The 16,289-nt window shown below is 44.4% G+C and overlaps 1 protein-coding gene across 30 annotated transcripts in view; it reads left to right on the forward strand.

Moving 5' to 3' along the window:
* Positions 1 to 12,770, forward strand: part of UBAP2 (ubiquitin associated protein 2) — a 144,736-nt gene extending 131,966 nt beyond the window's left edge. For 14 of the 30 annotated variants that reach the window (XM_072596982.1, XM_072596991.1, XM_072596992.1 and 11 more), the window contains 12 exons: positions 282 to 351; positions 1,392 to 1,587; positions 2,971 to 3,062; positions 4,053 to 4,103; positions 8,072 to 8,101; positions 8,453 to 8,531; positions 9,239 to 9,432; positions 10,226 to 10,325; positions 10,407 to 10,514; positions 10,882 to 10,949; positions 11,321 to 11,512; positions 11,708 to 12,770. In XM_072596982.1, the coding sequence (XP_072453083.1) occupies positions 282 to 351; positions 1,392 to 1,587; positions 2,971 to 3,062; positions 4,053 to 4,103; positions 8,072 to 8,101; positions 8,453 to 8,531; positions 9,239 to 9,432; positions 10,226 to 10,325; positions 10,407 to 10,514; positions 10,882 to 10,949; positions 11,321 to 11,512; positions 11,708 to 11,803 (1,276 nt within the window). In that variant the 3' untranslated portion in view covers positions 11,804 to 12,770. The remainder of the gene's footprint in view (positions 1 to 281; positions 352 to 1,391; positions 1,588 to 2,970; positions 3,063 to 4,052; positions 4,104 to 8,071; positions 8,102 to 8,452; positions 8,532 to 9,238; positions 9,433 to 10,225; positions 10,326 to 10,406; positions 10,515 to 10,881; positions 10,950 to 11,320; positions 11,513 to 11,707) is intronic. The other 16 variants (XM_072596998.1, XM_072597000.1, XM_072597004.1 and 13 more) reach the window with 10 other exon arrangements.
* The last annotated feature ends 3,519 nt before the right edge of the window (positions 12,771 to 16,289 follow it).

The raw sequence follows: 16,289 nt of genomic DNA on the forward strand, positions 1-16,289 counted from the left end.
TGCTAACTCATGCTAGCACCAGCATCTGGCAGTCTAGACCTCCAAGTTTTGGTGAGGTCTGTCACCTGTCTAGATGGGGAGCAGAGATGCCATCGGCACTGAAATAGTTTTTAGAGTAAGGGAAGAAGAGGGATACACTACCGCCCATTACATGGTTTTCGAAGCTGCCAGTTGACCATATGGGTAATCTTAAAACAAATTTTAAAACTATGCCCAAAAATATCCCCTTCTCTAAGTAGTCATGATGTCAGCGAAGATTGTTACTCGCTTTTATTTTGTAGTTCATTGTCCAGTCATCAGAACAACCTTTCCTCTGCATCATCAGCACTGTCATCAAGTACATCACACACAGTAAGTGTCTTAATTCGGAGAGTGTGTGAAGGTAATTTGTAATTTTTGACATTTGACAGAATTTCTGCAAGGTTCTCAAATATGAATAACTTCGACCAGATCATATCAGTTAAACTCTCGAATTCTGAATGTAAAACTAAGCAAAACAAAACACAGCATGAAAGGCTTGTTCTTATTCCAAAAGTTCTTTTTCTTAATAGGTCTTATAAACTTAAAAATACAATTTATTTGTGAGATTGAATCATCAACAAACCTCAATATTATTACCAAATACCAAAAAAAGGTTATACAAGAAGTAACTATTTTGAACAATCTGTATTTTTAAAATATATTAAATTTATTATTGTAAAAATAGACATCTTGTTTGTGTCCCCTTTTGAACCTTTTTTCTGCACTGTGTTGTTTGATACTCTTTTGTCAGCTCAGTCACTATCCCCTCATTTTACTTCCTTCCCTTTTCCCTTTCTTCCTACAAATAGAAACTCTCTTTTGTAATAAAAAAAAGTCACGCAAAACAGACCAACACATTGGCCATGTCTGAAAAATGTCTGTTTCATTCTTCATCTCTCTTCTCCATCACCGCTCTACCTAGAGGTGGTTGGAAAGTTTCGTACATATACATGTATGTATGTATATATGTGTATATGAATATACACATTTTATATATAGTCCAACACCACCACCACCACCCCCCTCCCCCCAAGAATTTGGGAGAGTTTGCTGGGGGGGGGGGGGAACACTGTAAATGTTATATGAAAACATTCAAATTGTTTTTTTTCTTGTCACTTAAGTGAAATGTGTTACCCCTGAAGGATATTGTAAATCGTCTGCAGCGTGTAAAGGGGCATGAATGGGCGGCTGCACTAATGAGCATCACTGAATTGTTAGACTCCAGATGCATTTGGAATTAATCTTGGCATCACAGTGAAAATATACCCTTGTCATTTTTGGATTGGATTTGTAAGAGTTTGCTCTTCGTTTGGCATTTCTCCTCTAAGCGCTCACTCATGAGGGCCATTTCCTTGATTTTGTTTTGTCAGCACGCCAGTGCTGAGAATGCAGCCTCACTTCAGGCCTCCACCACCTTCTCGACTGCTTCAGCCTCTGCCACCAGCAGCACCTCTTCAGTTGTCAGCATGGCCAACAGCATGAACACTACAAACAGCCTTGGTCTGAGTGTCACCAGCGTCTCTATGCCAAGTGCAACCACCAGGGCAGCGCCCTTAGTTTCTTCAGGTATTAGATGAACACTCTGCTGCCTCTCCCTGCAGTAACCAGGCGGGTTAGCATCTTGACACTTTGGAGTGACTTTTGTAGGGGAGGAATACCACTCTTTTTCAAATGCTGACAGCTTGAGATTTGAATTCTTGGCATTCTTTTTACTTCAAACGCATCTGGGGAATCTTCAGGTTTCATTCAAAGGGGAGAAGAAACAGCCAAAGTTAATTCTTTGAGGTGCAAGAAAGTGTCTGTTTTGACAAATTGTGGAAGTTTTTTCCCCTGTAGTTTGCCAAATTCCCAGTGACCACATCTTGTTCTGTGATGAAAGGCAGCTGGTGAGCTTCATGCCTTGCTGTAGCCTAGGAAAATGCTGCCTGTTCTTGGCTATTGTTGGGGGTGGGAGCCTAAGGGAGTTAGCTTTAAATTTCACTATTAGGCAGGCTTCTCCCAGGATACAACATTTAACTTAGCAGAACAAACTGTTGCTCAGCTACTCCTTTGAATCCGCAGTCCAGACATTGCCCAACCTCATTTCCCTCCAGCTTCTTTGTATGAACATATAAATTTTGCTGTTTTCAGATCTGATAACCTACATGAACAATATTTATTCTCTTAGGACACAGGTTCTTAACCTAGCATCTGTAAACTTGCTGTTTATACGTCAGTAACTGTATTTCAATATAATTTGGTTTCCTTTCTCATCTTTTATGCATTTAAAAACAGTATTTTGAGAAGGGATTCATAAACATCACCATACTGAGAACTCTGTCACAAAAGAAGGTTAAAATGCCCTGTCTTCGAGAATGTACTTAAGTGTTCTCAAATTATGGGTGGCAAAAGGCAAAATGCCAAAAAAAAAGAAGCTTTAAAAGCAGTTGGTTTTTTTCACTCAGTTTAGTTTTCCTGCATACTCATCACTTCTTCCTCATCCTCTCATTCACACACACACACACACACACACACACACACACACACACACACACACACACACACACACACACACTCTCTCTCTCTCTCTCTCTCTCTCTCTCTCTCTCTCTCTCTCTCTGCATGGAGGTCAGTCACATCTAGCAATGGCTTCACTTTTGCTCCCTAGGGTCTCCAGCATTCACCTGTCAGGAGGTAGTGACACAGTGGCAAAGTGTAAGCTATCAGCTTTTGAATTGTCTTTGCAGGGTGTGCTGCCCCACTCCCAAGCAGGCATACATGTGGTCCAAGCTCTTGTGTATAGTCAGTATCCAGACCCACTCAGCTGAGGTTCTTCTGACTTGCCATGAAATCAGGTCTTATCAGCAGTGGACCAGTAGGGTCCTGTCCATAGTACTGGCACTACTGCTTTACATGGTTTGGTGGTTTGTTTGTGTTTGTTTTTGTTTGTGTTTTTTTTTGCTTCTACAGGCAAAGCTCCCCCCAACCTACCCCAAGGTGTCCCACCCCTTCTACATAACCAGTATATTGTGGGTCCTGGAGGACTCCTGCCTGCCTACCCAGTAAGCATTCTACTTGTACCTTGTCTCCTCTCTAACTGCCTTGATTTGGTCAGTTTTGGGGGTGGTGTTCCAGGCCTCCTGTCTGGTTCCTGGAATTGTAACTTGCACTTAATTTACAATCTTCCTCCTGTGCCCCTTGTTAATAGGAAATTTGTTCTAAGTGCTACTTATCAGTAATTCTTAGGTAAGGCATGAAGGTCAGGTCTTTCTTAGCCAGCGATGTATGTGTGATGTGCCCTACCCCCAGAAACATAAAGCCTTTGCTCATTCCAGGAGCTATAGGTTGTCAGGGCCCCCTGTGAAGGTCAGCTTACCTCCCCCTCGCTACTCTCTATATTATTCTGAACCCTGGAGTATATTCACTCTTTGGTCCAGATTCCCACAAAGGAACAGACAGGAGCTTACTGATGAAGGCAGAGGAGTGATTTGAATAACACAACTGGGCTTGGCTCCCAACACTGTAAAATTCAGCTCCTAGGACAACATAGCATTCAGAATTTGCACTGAAGATATTTTCTCCAAAAACTAAGCTGTGCTCAGAGACAGCTGACCTGTTCGTGGTTGCTGCTTTACTCCAACCTGTTAGAGGGGAAGGATGTAGTTCGATGAGAGTCCTGGCGCTTCCAATTCCTTAGAAATCCAGGCTTCCTGTGACTGTAGGAGCTGAGCCAGGTGACCTCAACTCCCGCACACAGCTGGCTCCTCCCTTTTTCCTGGCTTCCACCAAGGAGCAAGCTATATGTTAAATCCAGTGGGTGAGTTGGTTATCTATAAAGTCCAAATTAGAATCTCTCTCCTGGGTTGTAACAATTACTCTTCCTTGGGATTCCCTCCTTCCCCGTTTGGGTGCTTGCACACCATTGTGATGGCGCCTTGCCAGCAACAGCTTTGAACTTCTTCCCTGGGGTTCAAAATTGGGGGGGGGGGGGCGTCTGTGGCTTAAGGAATGGGGGTGTTATAATGGACTTGTGGTTTGTCTTTGTCTCCAAGCAGATTTATGGTTATGATGATCTCCAGATGCTCCAATCCAGACTTCCCATGGTAAGTAGGAAACTGTTGGTCAGATTGTGGCACAACAACCATCTTCCTGAAAATGGCGGCAAGATTAAACACGGAGGAACTGCCTTGTTGTGTTGCTTATCGACTGTTGTCACCATAATGGGCCAGACAGTAGAAGGCGAGAGTGGGCACCTGAGGCATTTGCTGACACTGTCCAAGACTCTACATCGTAGCTGTCATTTTTCTCTTTTTTGCCTTTCTTTCTTTCTTCCTTCACCCATAATTGCTTTTTCCTAACCATATTTTCCTTTCCCCTCCTTTATCCTTATTCCTGCTCAGGGTCTCCACAGGCATGGCTTAGAATACTTTAGTAATTTCCAGCTGAAAAAAAAAAATTTGCTGCCTATTAATTTAGGGGATTCTTAAGATTACCAGGAAAAGGAAGTGTAATTTTACATTATTCCACTTTTCTTTTTCGTGAGATTCAGATAAAAGAATCCATTCCCAGTCCTGATCGCCTTCCTGCCTAGTCTTTCTGTCTGTAGTGAGTGAGCAGAAGGTACTTTTGTGGGGAGGCTTCAGAGGGACATGGTGACAGACATCGGCCTCGGCCTCCGCTTGCCTCCAGCTCAGAACTCTGCAAGGAGCCTGAGGAGAGAAATGTCTAGTCAGCTTAAATGGTGTTTTTAATTAAATCTCTTTGTTCGGCCTATGAGGAAATCAGTCTTAAACTTAACCCCAACCTCCCTGCCCCCCAGTATGCCTGGTGTATGGTTATGTCACTTGGGTCCCAGAGAATGAAAGTCAATGTTCATTTCCCTAATATTTCCCAGGAACAGAAAATCTGGCAGGATTTATATTCTTTTCCCACCATTCCCAATTTAGATTCATTCTCTCCTTTCTTCCCTGCTTTATTCATTCCCCCTGTAATCTCTTGCCCCCACTCTCTATCCTTTTCTTTAAAAGCTAAGAAATAATATCCACTGTTAACTGCCATTAACAGACCTTTTTTACATAAGTCATTTGATGAATTTATCATTTATCTATCTCCTTTTCCTCTTGAATACCTGGTCAAAAGCTTCATCATTGGCTAGTTCAGACACAATCATAGCAATCCCATTTGTTGAGAAGATCATTTTCCTTATCCATGGAACTTGGAAACTCGAGTAAAGGATTTGTAACAGTTTTTGATTCCAAATGCAGGTCAGTCCCACAGTCTTTTTAGTTCTGCTAATTGCTAAGAACACACAACACTTGATTTTTTCCCTGTTGGTAACTGAATGTGAAGATGGCAGTGCTTCTGTTTTTCAAACCAACAATGTCACGAAGATAAAATTTACTTACAGTCATAAATTCAACCTTCGTTGTATACAGCCACCGTTCTAGATGCAGCTAGCCCATCTTTAGGAAGTGTTCTAGGGCCAGGAAGGGCGGGACAGAGTTGTCACCTTCCCTTTGGGCAAAATTCTTTCAAACCATTCCAACACATTTCAGTTTCTCTGCCATTTAGATGGAGAACAACTGGTTCTAATCCTGTGGTTCCTTTAGTCTTTTCTACACTGGACTGAAAATCCTTGGCAGCTTTTCTCTCTTTAATTCTTATTTTCTAAATCTTTTATCTTTGGAACTTTGAACTTTTTTTAAAAACAATGCCAGCTAACTCAAATCCGTCATTCTGAATTCTGAGAATATTACTGTATAAACTTGACAGAATGTAGTCACAGTGGATTAAAAAGTAGTTTTACTACCCTGCCTCCTAAATTGAGATGATTGATTTCCCCATTAGTATCATAAGCAGGTGGACATATTGCCTAGGAGCAGATTATTAAGCTTTCAGTGTACCTTTTCAGTTCCTGAAGTTTTTCTTCTTCCATAGTCAAAAACTGTTGTTGTCTCCCACTGAAAATACCTGCTCATTTTTACTCTTAGCAAATCTACCAAGAGCATTAATTGTAATTCCTGCCCTTTAAGAAATTCTGTATCTTTTGGAAGTATTTTTTCCAGCCTGAGAACCATGCATATAAGATCATCACATACTCAGTCAAGTATCTGTGGGAACCTCTGACTAGGGAATCCTTATTTCCCTCTTCCACCAAGCCTGAGAGTTGTTTTTTTGCTGAAGACTGTGAAGCTTGATGACAGATTTCTCAAGTTAATGCCTTGATATTTGACCTTTGTAAATGGCTGAATTTTAAGACTTTCTGAGAATTTGAGTTGCAAGTTGTGCTTGCTGGTTACGACACTCCAGAGGAAAACCCTTCCAACCCAGTGCATTGGAGGTGCTGTATAGGAGCTGCTTCTAAGGAAAGTTATAGTCATGATAGATTTGAAAAGAAACCATACTCAAAACTGAGGTGAAGAGACCTGCCCAGCGATTGTCTATAATGAAAAACAAGACTCAGTTTATATTTATCTTTTCCCTATTCTTTGCATTTAAAGAGCTCTCTCATTTTCATTTTTGTTTGGTCATTTTTAATCTATGGAATTTTGAGGCCCCCTTTTTTCAGAGATCAGACTGTGTGGCAGAATAACCAGGCATTTTTTGAATACGGAACATGTTCCTCCATAGCGTTTAGGAAAAGTTCTGAAGAAGCAAGGAAACCTCTTCTGTTCTCAGAAAACCTGGAGCAAGCTCATTAGTGCAGGTAACACATTCTGGACAAGCCTTAAGGCCAGATTTATTCAGGCTCAGTAACTTGGGGTGGCTCAAAACGGAATTCATGTGTCTTCAGCCTTTTACTAGCATGAGCCACGGCCCCGTGGGAGGTAGCACCTTCAGGGAGGCCTCTCCGCGGCTCCAAGATGAGTATTGAATGCCAGCTCTCACGACCCTTCCCCAAAGGAGACACTTGAGTTCCTAGTTGGTTATGCCTGCTCGCTGCCCGGGAGAAAAAGAGGAAGGCTGTTGTTTCCCCAAGTTCCTGTCTTTTCTTTCTAGACACAGCTAAGTAAAATTAGATGAGAGCAGTGATTTGTGTGCACTAGCCGGTGGGGTTGGAGTCACCCTCCAACAAGCCAAGGGTAAGAGAGGTGGCCTGATGTAGTAAGAGGAGTACTGACTCGGGAGTCAGAAGGCCCGGGTTCAGGTCCTGGCTTTGCCATTTCCTAGTTCTGCCACTTTGGGCAAGTCACTTCTGAGCCTCAGTTTCTTCATCTGTAAAATGGTGATAACACTTGCACCACCTACCTCACAGGGTTGTTGTGAGGAAGACTTTGCGAACCATAAAGCGCTATACAGATGTGAGTTACGTTACTATTTATTGTGCTGTGCGGCCACACTGGGTGGCTTTGGCAGCTCGCTTCTGCCTGTATTCTGTGGGGTCTGGGTCAGTTTTTGCATTACTGGGTGGGTCCTCCCTGCCAGAAAAACCCAGCCCAGGAGAAGGGTGACCCTCTGTGATCCTTTTCCCAGGAAGGTGATTCACTTCCATAGCTACTTGCTTAAAATTCCTTTTGCATTCTCCAGAGCATAGGCTCCATCGATGGGTAACATTGGTTAACATGTTATAAACCTTAAGGATAAGAGATTGAAGTCTTCTAGCCAGCTCTTCATGACCCTTCATCCAGAGTGCCTTCAACTCAGTCCGAAGCACGTGGTGGCTGCATTGCTGCTGGCCCCAGGGGCAGGCTGTGGTCTGTGGGAGGGCGGGAAGGATGGGGCAGCAGTCACATGGCCCAAGACATTTCTTCTGTCCCAGCCCCTGGGGGAGGGGGTGGGGGGGGGTGGAGGGAGGGCCAGGCAGGAACTGGCTGAGCTTTGCTGTTCCCTGCCCCTGCTCCGCATCCGCAGAATCACTGCCCTCTCCACGTCTGCCTTCTACGCTCTGCAGGTGTCAGGCCCCAGCCCCAGGGTGGTGGGTGTTATGGTTGTCTGTCATGTTGCTGATTGCAGACAAGCACCAAAGCCTGTCATTTCCTTTAATGCTAGCACTGGGGGGAGTCTGCCCTCCCAGCCCGACCCTCACATACCTCCCCCCTGATTTTTGGCTGTCCCCTTTTTAACCCTTTAGGCACCTCCTCTACTGATGACTCCTTTTCAGGTTTGTACTGTTCAATCAACTTTTTTAGCTGCTATTCTGAGTCTTTGATTGAGGAAAGAGTAGCATTTTTTAGGCCTTGTAGCATTCGCAGCTGACCAGTTAAGGTACGAAACCGGAGTGTGTGGGATTGGGTACCTAGGCATCCTGGCCAGGTCCCCTCTGACTCTGACCATGCCTGGGCTGTCTGTCTGTCCTTCCCCCTGAAATCCCTCTCCCCTCCCCCAACCCTGTCCCAGATGTGTTGGAATCGCTGTGCGTTCTGGTGCTGCCGTGTGCCTTTGCCTGCTGGGGGTTTGTGTTCTCCTGTGGTGGTTTGGAGTTGATCAAGTTGTTTGGGGGTGTCTCTTCCAGGATTATTATGGAATTACATTCCCTGCTCCTGCGACCCTCACCGGCAGAGATGGGAGCCTTGCTAATAACCCATACTCAGGTTTGTGCCTTTTCGGGGAAGATGTGACTAGGATTGGATTTTTCTCTCCCATCCCTGCTCCAGGGCCAGCTTGAGGCTTGTGGTACCCATCCAGAAACTTAGGGTTTGGGTAAACTAGAGAATCCACTTTGCCCATCTTTTCTTTGTAGGTAACATTGTGACTGTCCACAAAGCAGTTGTATCTAAGATCTTTGCTTGTCTGTCTTGTGAAGGGGACCATCCCTAATAACTTTTACTTTCAGCTACAGTGTAATAAAAAGAGCGCTGGATTTTCTGGGTTTGGATCCCTTTGTGACTTTGGATAACTCACTTTAGCAGTCTGGGCCCTAGGCTTCCCCTGTAGAAGTATCTGGGCTATATGATCGTAGGATCATATGGTGCATTTGCAAGAGAGCCAAGCCTTTCTGCTCTCTGAGTTAGAGAAGAGGAAGGTTGACAGCTGCAGTGACTGCCAGTTTTCCTCTATATCCCATTTCCTGTTGTATATTCTTCCATTGGGCCAGTGACAGAGTCCTTCTGTGTCCTCTCTTGCTCTCTTGAGAGGGAAGAGAGTGGTCAGAACAGGGCCAGCACTGAGCTAGGTGGGAGAGAGGTCTGGATCCTGTCTTCATGCCCTTGGATGTCCCGCCTTGTCTCCTGCTCAGCTGGGACTGCTTCCTACAGGGTAGAAGAGGTCAGCCCTTGGACCTGCTGCCTTCCCCCTGCAGGTGATGTAACTAAGTTTGGCCGTGGAGATTCTGCATCCCCTGCTCCCACCACCACTCAGCAGAACCAATCTCAGACCCACCACACAGCTCAACAGCCCTTTCTCAACCCCACGCTGCCTCCTGGCTACAGCTACACTGGCCTCCCCTACTACGCCGGTGTACCCAGCGCCTTCCAGTATGGGCCAACCATGTTTGTGAGTATGTGGGTGGACATTTGGGGACAAAAAAAAAAAACAGCTTTCAACCACGCAAAAGGCTGTGCCAGAAGCAACGGTTAGTAGTCTTGAGGAAAGCTTCTGATCCCTAATGACAGCTAATTATCCAAAAGTGGAGTTGGGTTATTTTGGACGGTCTTCCTGTGTTGAACTAGGTGACACAACACAAGGTTCATTCTAATTCTTGACTCCAGAGTGACTAAGCTACTTTGGCTCTCTGCTTCCCCAGTAGCCATTCTTAACCAAAGAATGGCAGTCAAGAAACCACCTTTTGCTGGTACTCCTTGGTTTGGGTTTGGTTTTCCCTCCCAGAGCTTTATCACCTTAGTGGAAATAGAATTTGATCAGTTTCTCTAGGGTGTGTATTGAATCCTTGCTCTTTGTGGTTCGCTTCACCCACTGCCACTTTCAGTAGCTAGAATATCACTTCAGCATCCCCAACACCACTAGGAAACTCATTCCTTACCCCTTTTGGAAGCAGTTATTTTAATTTGTATAAGACCATCTTTGTGTCTCACAGGTGGGCCCCACCTTAGAAAAGTCCTTTTCAGCAAATACATTATTCTGTCTCATACTTGCAGAGGATGTTACTGTCTTGGGGACAAAGAAGAGCAGTTTCGAAGGTTGATAAGTCAATCAGGTTTCCTGAAAGGGGATAATCACCTAAGTATCATGTTGGAAGGCCTGTCTTTGGGAAGGCATGGAGAGAGAAAACTTGTAGGTGTTTCTGGTTATCTTCTTGCCCCAGAATTGTGTCTCCCTGCCCCTTCAGGTCCCTCCTGCTTCAGCTAAACAGCATGGTGTGAATCTGAACACCGCCACCGCCCCCTTTCAGCAGGCCAGCGGTTATGGCCAACACAGCTATGCAGCAGGTGAGGGTGCAAGGCCAAGGAAAGCTTGGGACTGGGGTTCCTCTCAAGCCTGCTGTGCTCACCATTCACAATGCCTGGCAGGTTACGATGACTTGACCCAAGGGACAGCAGCTGGAGATTACAGCAAAGGAGCCTATAGTGGTTCGTCACCAGCACAAAACAAGTCTGCTGGTTCAGGACCTGGGAAAGGTAGTGCCCTTGACCTTAACCCCTTTTCTTACTCCTTTACCCTCAAGCTATGCAGAGTACCCTGTATTGCACTGGCAGTTTCTCAGCAGCTGTTCAATCTACCTAGAGTTCTTTTTGTGGGTTTTTCTTTGAGTGGTTTGGTTTTTTTTTTTTGGTGAGGTGGGGTTCATTTTTATTTACTAAATTCACTTCAGTCACTGTTAATACTGGATAGGGACCATCTATAGCTCTGACCAAGCTCCCAGAATCTTCTAAGCCTTACAGCACCATCTTTTTGGCCCTTACTCTGGCATTGGAGCAGGAAGTACTGCCCTAGGGAGACCTCTCCTGGGTCTCCTTGGGGGAACAGCTGCTGTTTATTTCACAGGGGTGTCAGTGACCTCAAGTAATACAGGTGTGCCTGACATAGCTGGTTCCGTGTACAACAAGACTCAGGTGAGTTGCAGGAAGGAGGGGGAAGTTGAACTTTATGCCTAGGCCCCTCTCTACCTATCCCCAATTCCCCACACTTTCTTTTTGTGCTCAAGAAGCCTGGTATAGCCATGGAAAACACGGAGGCCCCTGTGCCCTGCAGGGTGACCTTGGCATTGCTGCTCACAGCTTTAAGCATATTCCCTTTTCTTGACTCAGTTTCCTCAAAGGTAAAATGAGGGACTGGGCTAAGTGATCTCCAAAGCCCCGTTCCATTTAGGTGAGGAAGAACCAACCTGAAGAGGCAGTGGAGCGCTGTGTCGTGGGAAGCTCTGAACTTCCCAGCGCTCCTCTTCTTAGATGTATCACCCTCCCCCTCCCTGTCCACCTTGCAGACGTTTGACAAACAGGGATTCCACGCGGGCACCCCACCACCATTCAACCTGCCCTCAGCCCTGGCTTCCACAGGCCCACTGACCCCTGGTGCCGCCCCGGGTTATGCCCCAGCCCCGTTCCTGCATATCCTGCCTGCCCACCAGCAGCCCCATTCCCAGATGCTACATCACCACCTCCAGCAGGATGGGCAGGTGAGTCAATCCTTAGATCCTAGGATTCCTATATCTCCCTCCCTTCCCAGGATCCCCAAAAGTGATCAACCAGTTACTGACTGGGGGGTGGGGGTGGGGCATAGATTGGGCTGGGGATCAAAAGGATTGTGGGACTCCTGCCTCTGGGGCAGGTGACTGATTAGGCCCTCACAATCTGGGGCCCTCACTTTTCAGGGTGGCTCTGGCCAGCGTAGCCAACCCAGTACCCTGCAGCCAAAGTCTCAGGCCACCAAACCTACCTATGGCAGTTCTCCATACTGGACAAACTGAGCCCCCTGGGGGGGAGGGGGAAGACACTGGACCTGAGAGGAGAACCGACACACAGAGACCCATTCTTGGAGACCGGCATTTTATTAGAAGAATACTTGCAGAGAAACAGTAACTGTCTCAGCCAAGAGTCCTTCTGAGGGGAGCATCTTTCTGCTTGCCCCTGATTCACTGTTGTATGTAATGTATTTATGTATGTATTTGTAAATGTCATAGAAGCCTACACACTTGTGGTGTCCACAGCCTGCAGCTCTGTGTGCTCTCCGTCGGGAAAGAGGATCCTCCCCTTCCCCCGTGCCTCTCCTTTGACCCCAACTCTCTGGGCTTCCACTCTGTCCCACTTGCTCTGACAGGGGCATGGGAGGGGAGTGGGAGGAGGGGGAAAGGGATGGGGCCCTCAGCCACGGCAGTTCAGGTTTGGAAGGGCTGGTACACATGAAGAATCAAGTTTTTTTGTCTTTGTTTTTGTCTTCCCCCTTCCACCACCCCCCCCTCCCCCATGCCATTGAGTTTTCATTCCCTGTGTTGGTTTTGCTGTAACTTTTTTTGTTTCAAAGCCACCATTCTGTCATTTGTCCCATTGCATCTCTTCCCCCAGCCTGTTGGCGAGTTCACTCTGGCCGGATGACAGCAGAAGTGTCCTATCCCCTCCCTAAGGTGAAATCGGACATGGGTCTCGTGTCTGTGAAGGCGAGGCCCCACCCTCCAAGAACTTAATTTTTATTTTTTTTTTTACCATCAGGGCCTTAGCCCATAATAGTTTCTGAACTGTCTCTGTCCCCACTCCTATACTTGGCCCATGCCCACAAAATAAGGCCAACTACACCCCCACCCTCCCTAAAGAAAAACCCCCTCCAACCCAAGAGGAACACAGGCTTTGTTCCTACTGTCCCACACCAATTGGGTAACTGTTTGAGAAGTTTCATTTCTTTTTAGCCCAAACTCCACATAATAAAGTTCTAAGAGTACAGATGTCTTCTGGATGTTGTCGTTTGACTGGGTCATATGGCACAGAACTGAGGGTAAAGGGCTTCTGGCCCCTGAATTCTCTGAGAGTAATTTGAGAAGCTTCTTCTGAGTCTGGTATTCCCACTCCCACATTAATGTAGGACATCAGCTCCACCTCACAATAGGAGGCATTCCTTTATTTGTATCTCAGGGTTGGATGAAAGAGACAGGACCAGTTTACCCAAAACAATCTCTGGGAATCAAACAGGTTTCACTCCACTTAGCTCCAATTCTCAACCAGTATTGCCTTGCCTCGAGATGAGCAAACCTCAAGAGAAGAAACAGCTGCCTTTTAGCCCCTCGGACTGCTTAGGTTATAAGCGCCTATAAATGGGATATTTGTCAAGGGCACATAAGAAGGGGGAAAGTTGGAAGAATTGTTAAGTGAGATGACACCAGAAAGGTGCCAGCATGGAACTGTTAAGGAATTGATGTCAAGAAAAATCTACTTTGTTCCATATGTAAAATGAATGAAGCCAGAATGCAGAGGAGGTACCTGCACCCAGTCCCCCCATCCCCCCCTCCCACCTTTTTTGATGTATTACATAAATTTGGTGGCAGTGTTTAGGAAAGATGGTAGAGGGAAGGCATGAAAAGATTTGGGTAGTTGCTAAAGGTGTGGAAAAGAAAGTAGTTCACAGAATGAATATGAGTAGAACTACTTGTGGAGAAAGTCCAGATGCTTAGGTGATGACAAAAATTGAACCTTGTTGAGCTTAGATGTTACATTTTAAGTGCTAATGAGACATTCAGGAAGCAAAAAAAAAAACTGGAGGAATGACAAAATTTTACAGTCAAGTCACAAAAAAATGCAAATTGTTAGTAACTTATGTAGCCATCTAGTCCAACCCATACCAAAAAGCAATTTCCACGTACTTGGCAGCACCACCTCTGCCTGAAGACCTCCAAAAACTGGGGAACCTCAGCTGGTCCATTTGCAACTTTCCCACATTGCTTTTGGATCTGCCCTCTACAGATAAAGCAACAAATTTAAACCTTACTAACGACAGCTTTTCAAATATTTGCCGACTGCCATATCCCACGTCTTTCTTTGCTTGGCTTCATGCCAAGTTCTTTCAACTGATCCTACCACGTGACCTCAAGTACCCTCACCAGCCTGTTGTTGCCTAAGGTTTGCTTATCTATGTCTTAAAATGTGGCATCCATGCTGTGGGACTGTCAGCTTCCCCACCATAACAAGAGGATATTCTGATGCCTGCGTTTCTCAGCACGGCCCAAGATGCCATTAGTGGTGATATGTTCCAAATGACACTGTAAACTTGGACAGGGAAAACAAATGCACAAAAACGTGCTGAGAACTCACCGTGCATACATCCCCCACAACTTGTGAAGCTGACAATTTTGGCACTAAAACATGTAAAACTAAATTTACCGAATTTCATTTTATTGGGTTTGTCCCAGTACTAAGCCTGATGTCAAGATCATTTTGGATCTTGTCATCCAGTAGGTTTCTTCTCATCTGTAGATCTGATGAGTATATACCATCTATCCTTTTCTCCAATTCACTGATTTAAAAAAAAAAAAAACCATTTTAGGAGCAAGCCGAGACAACTGATCCTCCACTATAGACTACGATTGTTGACATCCAACCATCAGTAACTACTGAGTCTGGACATTTAATCAATTCTGAATTGTATTTTTGTCTTATATCAGTTCTTAGTTCAATAACTGATCTGGAAGCAGGACAATCAAAATTAGGTGCCTCCTAACTTTTAGGGGGCAAGTCAATCCCTAAACTTTATTCATTTGTTAATATAGGTTAGACAAGATTGGGGGTTCTTAAATCTCTTTGTCATGGACTCTTTTTCTCAATGTTTTCAAATGCATAAAATACATAAAATTACATAGTTAGAGGGGAGTAGTAACTTAGAAATAATTGATGTAAAAAGGAATTTTGAAATATAAAAATTACCCTTTTAAAAAACTGGGCTGAGAAAATGAAGTACAAATATTTTAAGAAAGTCCAAAATTTTGAATTCTTCACATGCAGGTTGTTCCTGCCTTGCTTTGAAAAATGAGCCTCAATCATGCAGTACTTAAGCCACAAATAAAATGCAAATAGCAGAGTTTCAGGCAGTGTGACTAGGGTGGTAGAGATACTTCGGGGACCATGGGCTTTTGTATTGATTCTAAAGCCATCACAGAAGCCCATGTCTGTCAGGTGACAGCTTCAGGCCAAACAAGTGCAGCCATGCTCCCTGTGGCACCTGTGACTGCCTCCAGGAGACGAGGTTGCCCTTGGCGTGCCGTTTGTTCTGGCCTGTTATCACCTTTAACAATTTTTGACCAGGAGGATGTGGAATAAAAGTTTTTAAAAAAAAAAAAAAAACAGTAAAACATGGTGGCTCACCATGAGGGAATGAGGTTGTACGTCTGATAGAACATCTTAATTAGAATTTGTAGTTGTAATGAGATATAAAGTATGGTTTATACCAGACAAATAAATTGAACATTACTTATTACCCAACAATCATAGTAATGAGCCAGACATTATTTAAATGCAATGAGCCTAGTAATCAAAATGTGAACCTAAATCCTAGTTCATTTTGGACCTAAGCTAATGTGATGCAACAACAGATTTGATGGAATGAGCTGGGAGCAGTAGAAAGGTGATAGAACTTTTCCCCTCTTCCTTTCCCTGCTAGTTTATAGGTTGACAAACTTTTAAAAGATTTAAAAGCCCTAGGAAGAGAACTTTGCCTTGGTTTTCACTTGCTTCAATACAAGTTAAACATAGTCCTTCACACTGCTTGGTAGATAAGGAAGAGTGACCTTTGGATGGGGTCAAAGGTTAATCTGGCAAAAACTGAAGAGAACACTATCAGAAATCAGCTGAGACCCAGTGTACAAAGGCAACAGAAACTTGCCTGGAGTATAAGCACTAAGAAAGGCAAAAGTCCTGAAATTAGAATATAGAAGATATCTGTGACTCAATATAGATCTTCTTTGAAAAAAAAAAAACCAATGCAAAGAAAATCAGGCAAATGAATATTCCAGGGGCTGTGTTTTCCTAGAATTCAGACATATTAACTTGTTATTCTAAAGAAAATATTCCTTTTTATTCTGAGTTATCTTCAAAAAAATCTTCATCTGAATGCAGCTTCTAAAGTGTCTTCTAGAGGAAATGAGAATGTACTGCCCATAAGAGGTAATATTAGAATATAATTATCTCAGCCTAATTCCCACCTAAAAATGAGCTACATACATTCTGGGTTTAGTGTTTCGTTAAGATTCCAAAACCTATAATGCCCTTTTCTAAACTCCTAGGGAAACTTTTTGGTTGATGAGAGAAATGAGAATGTTTCACAGGCTGCCTCACTTGCAGAATCCAATGATCCCAATCCTGCCTCTCCATCTTACCTAGTTTCAGAAGGTTCTCTCACACACTGGAAGTGGGCAAGAGGAGGCAAAAAAAAAAAAAAAAAAATGGAGGGGTGAACTGTTGGAAAGCATGTCCATA

The sequence above is a fragment of the Notamacropus eugenii genome, chromosome 3, assembly GCF_028372415.1.
Source record: "Notamacropus eugenii isolate mMacEug1 chromosome 3, mMacEug1.pri_v2, whole genome shotgun sequence".
Classification (NCBI taxonomy): Eukaryota; Metazoa; Chordata; class Mammalia; order Diprotodontia; family Macropodidae; genus Notamacropus; species Notamacropus eugenii.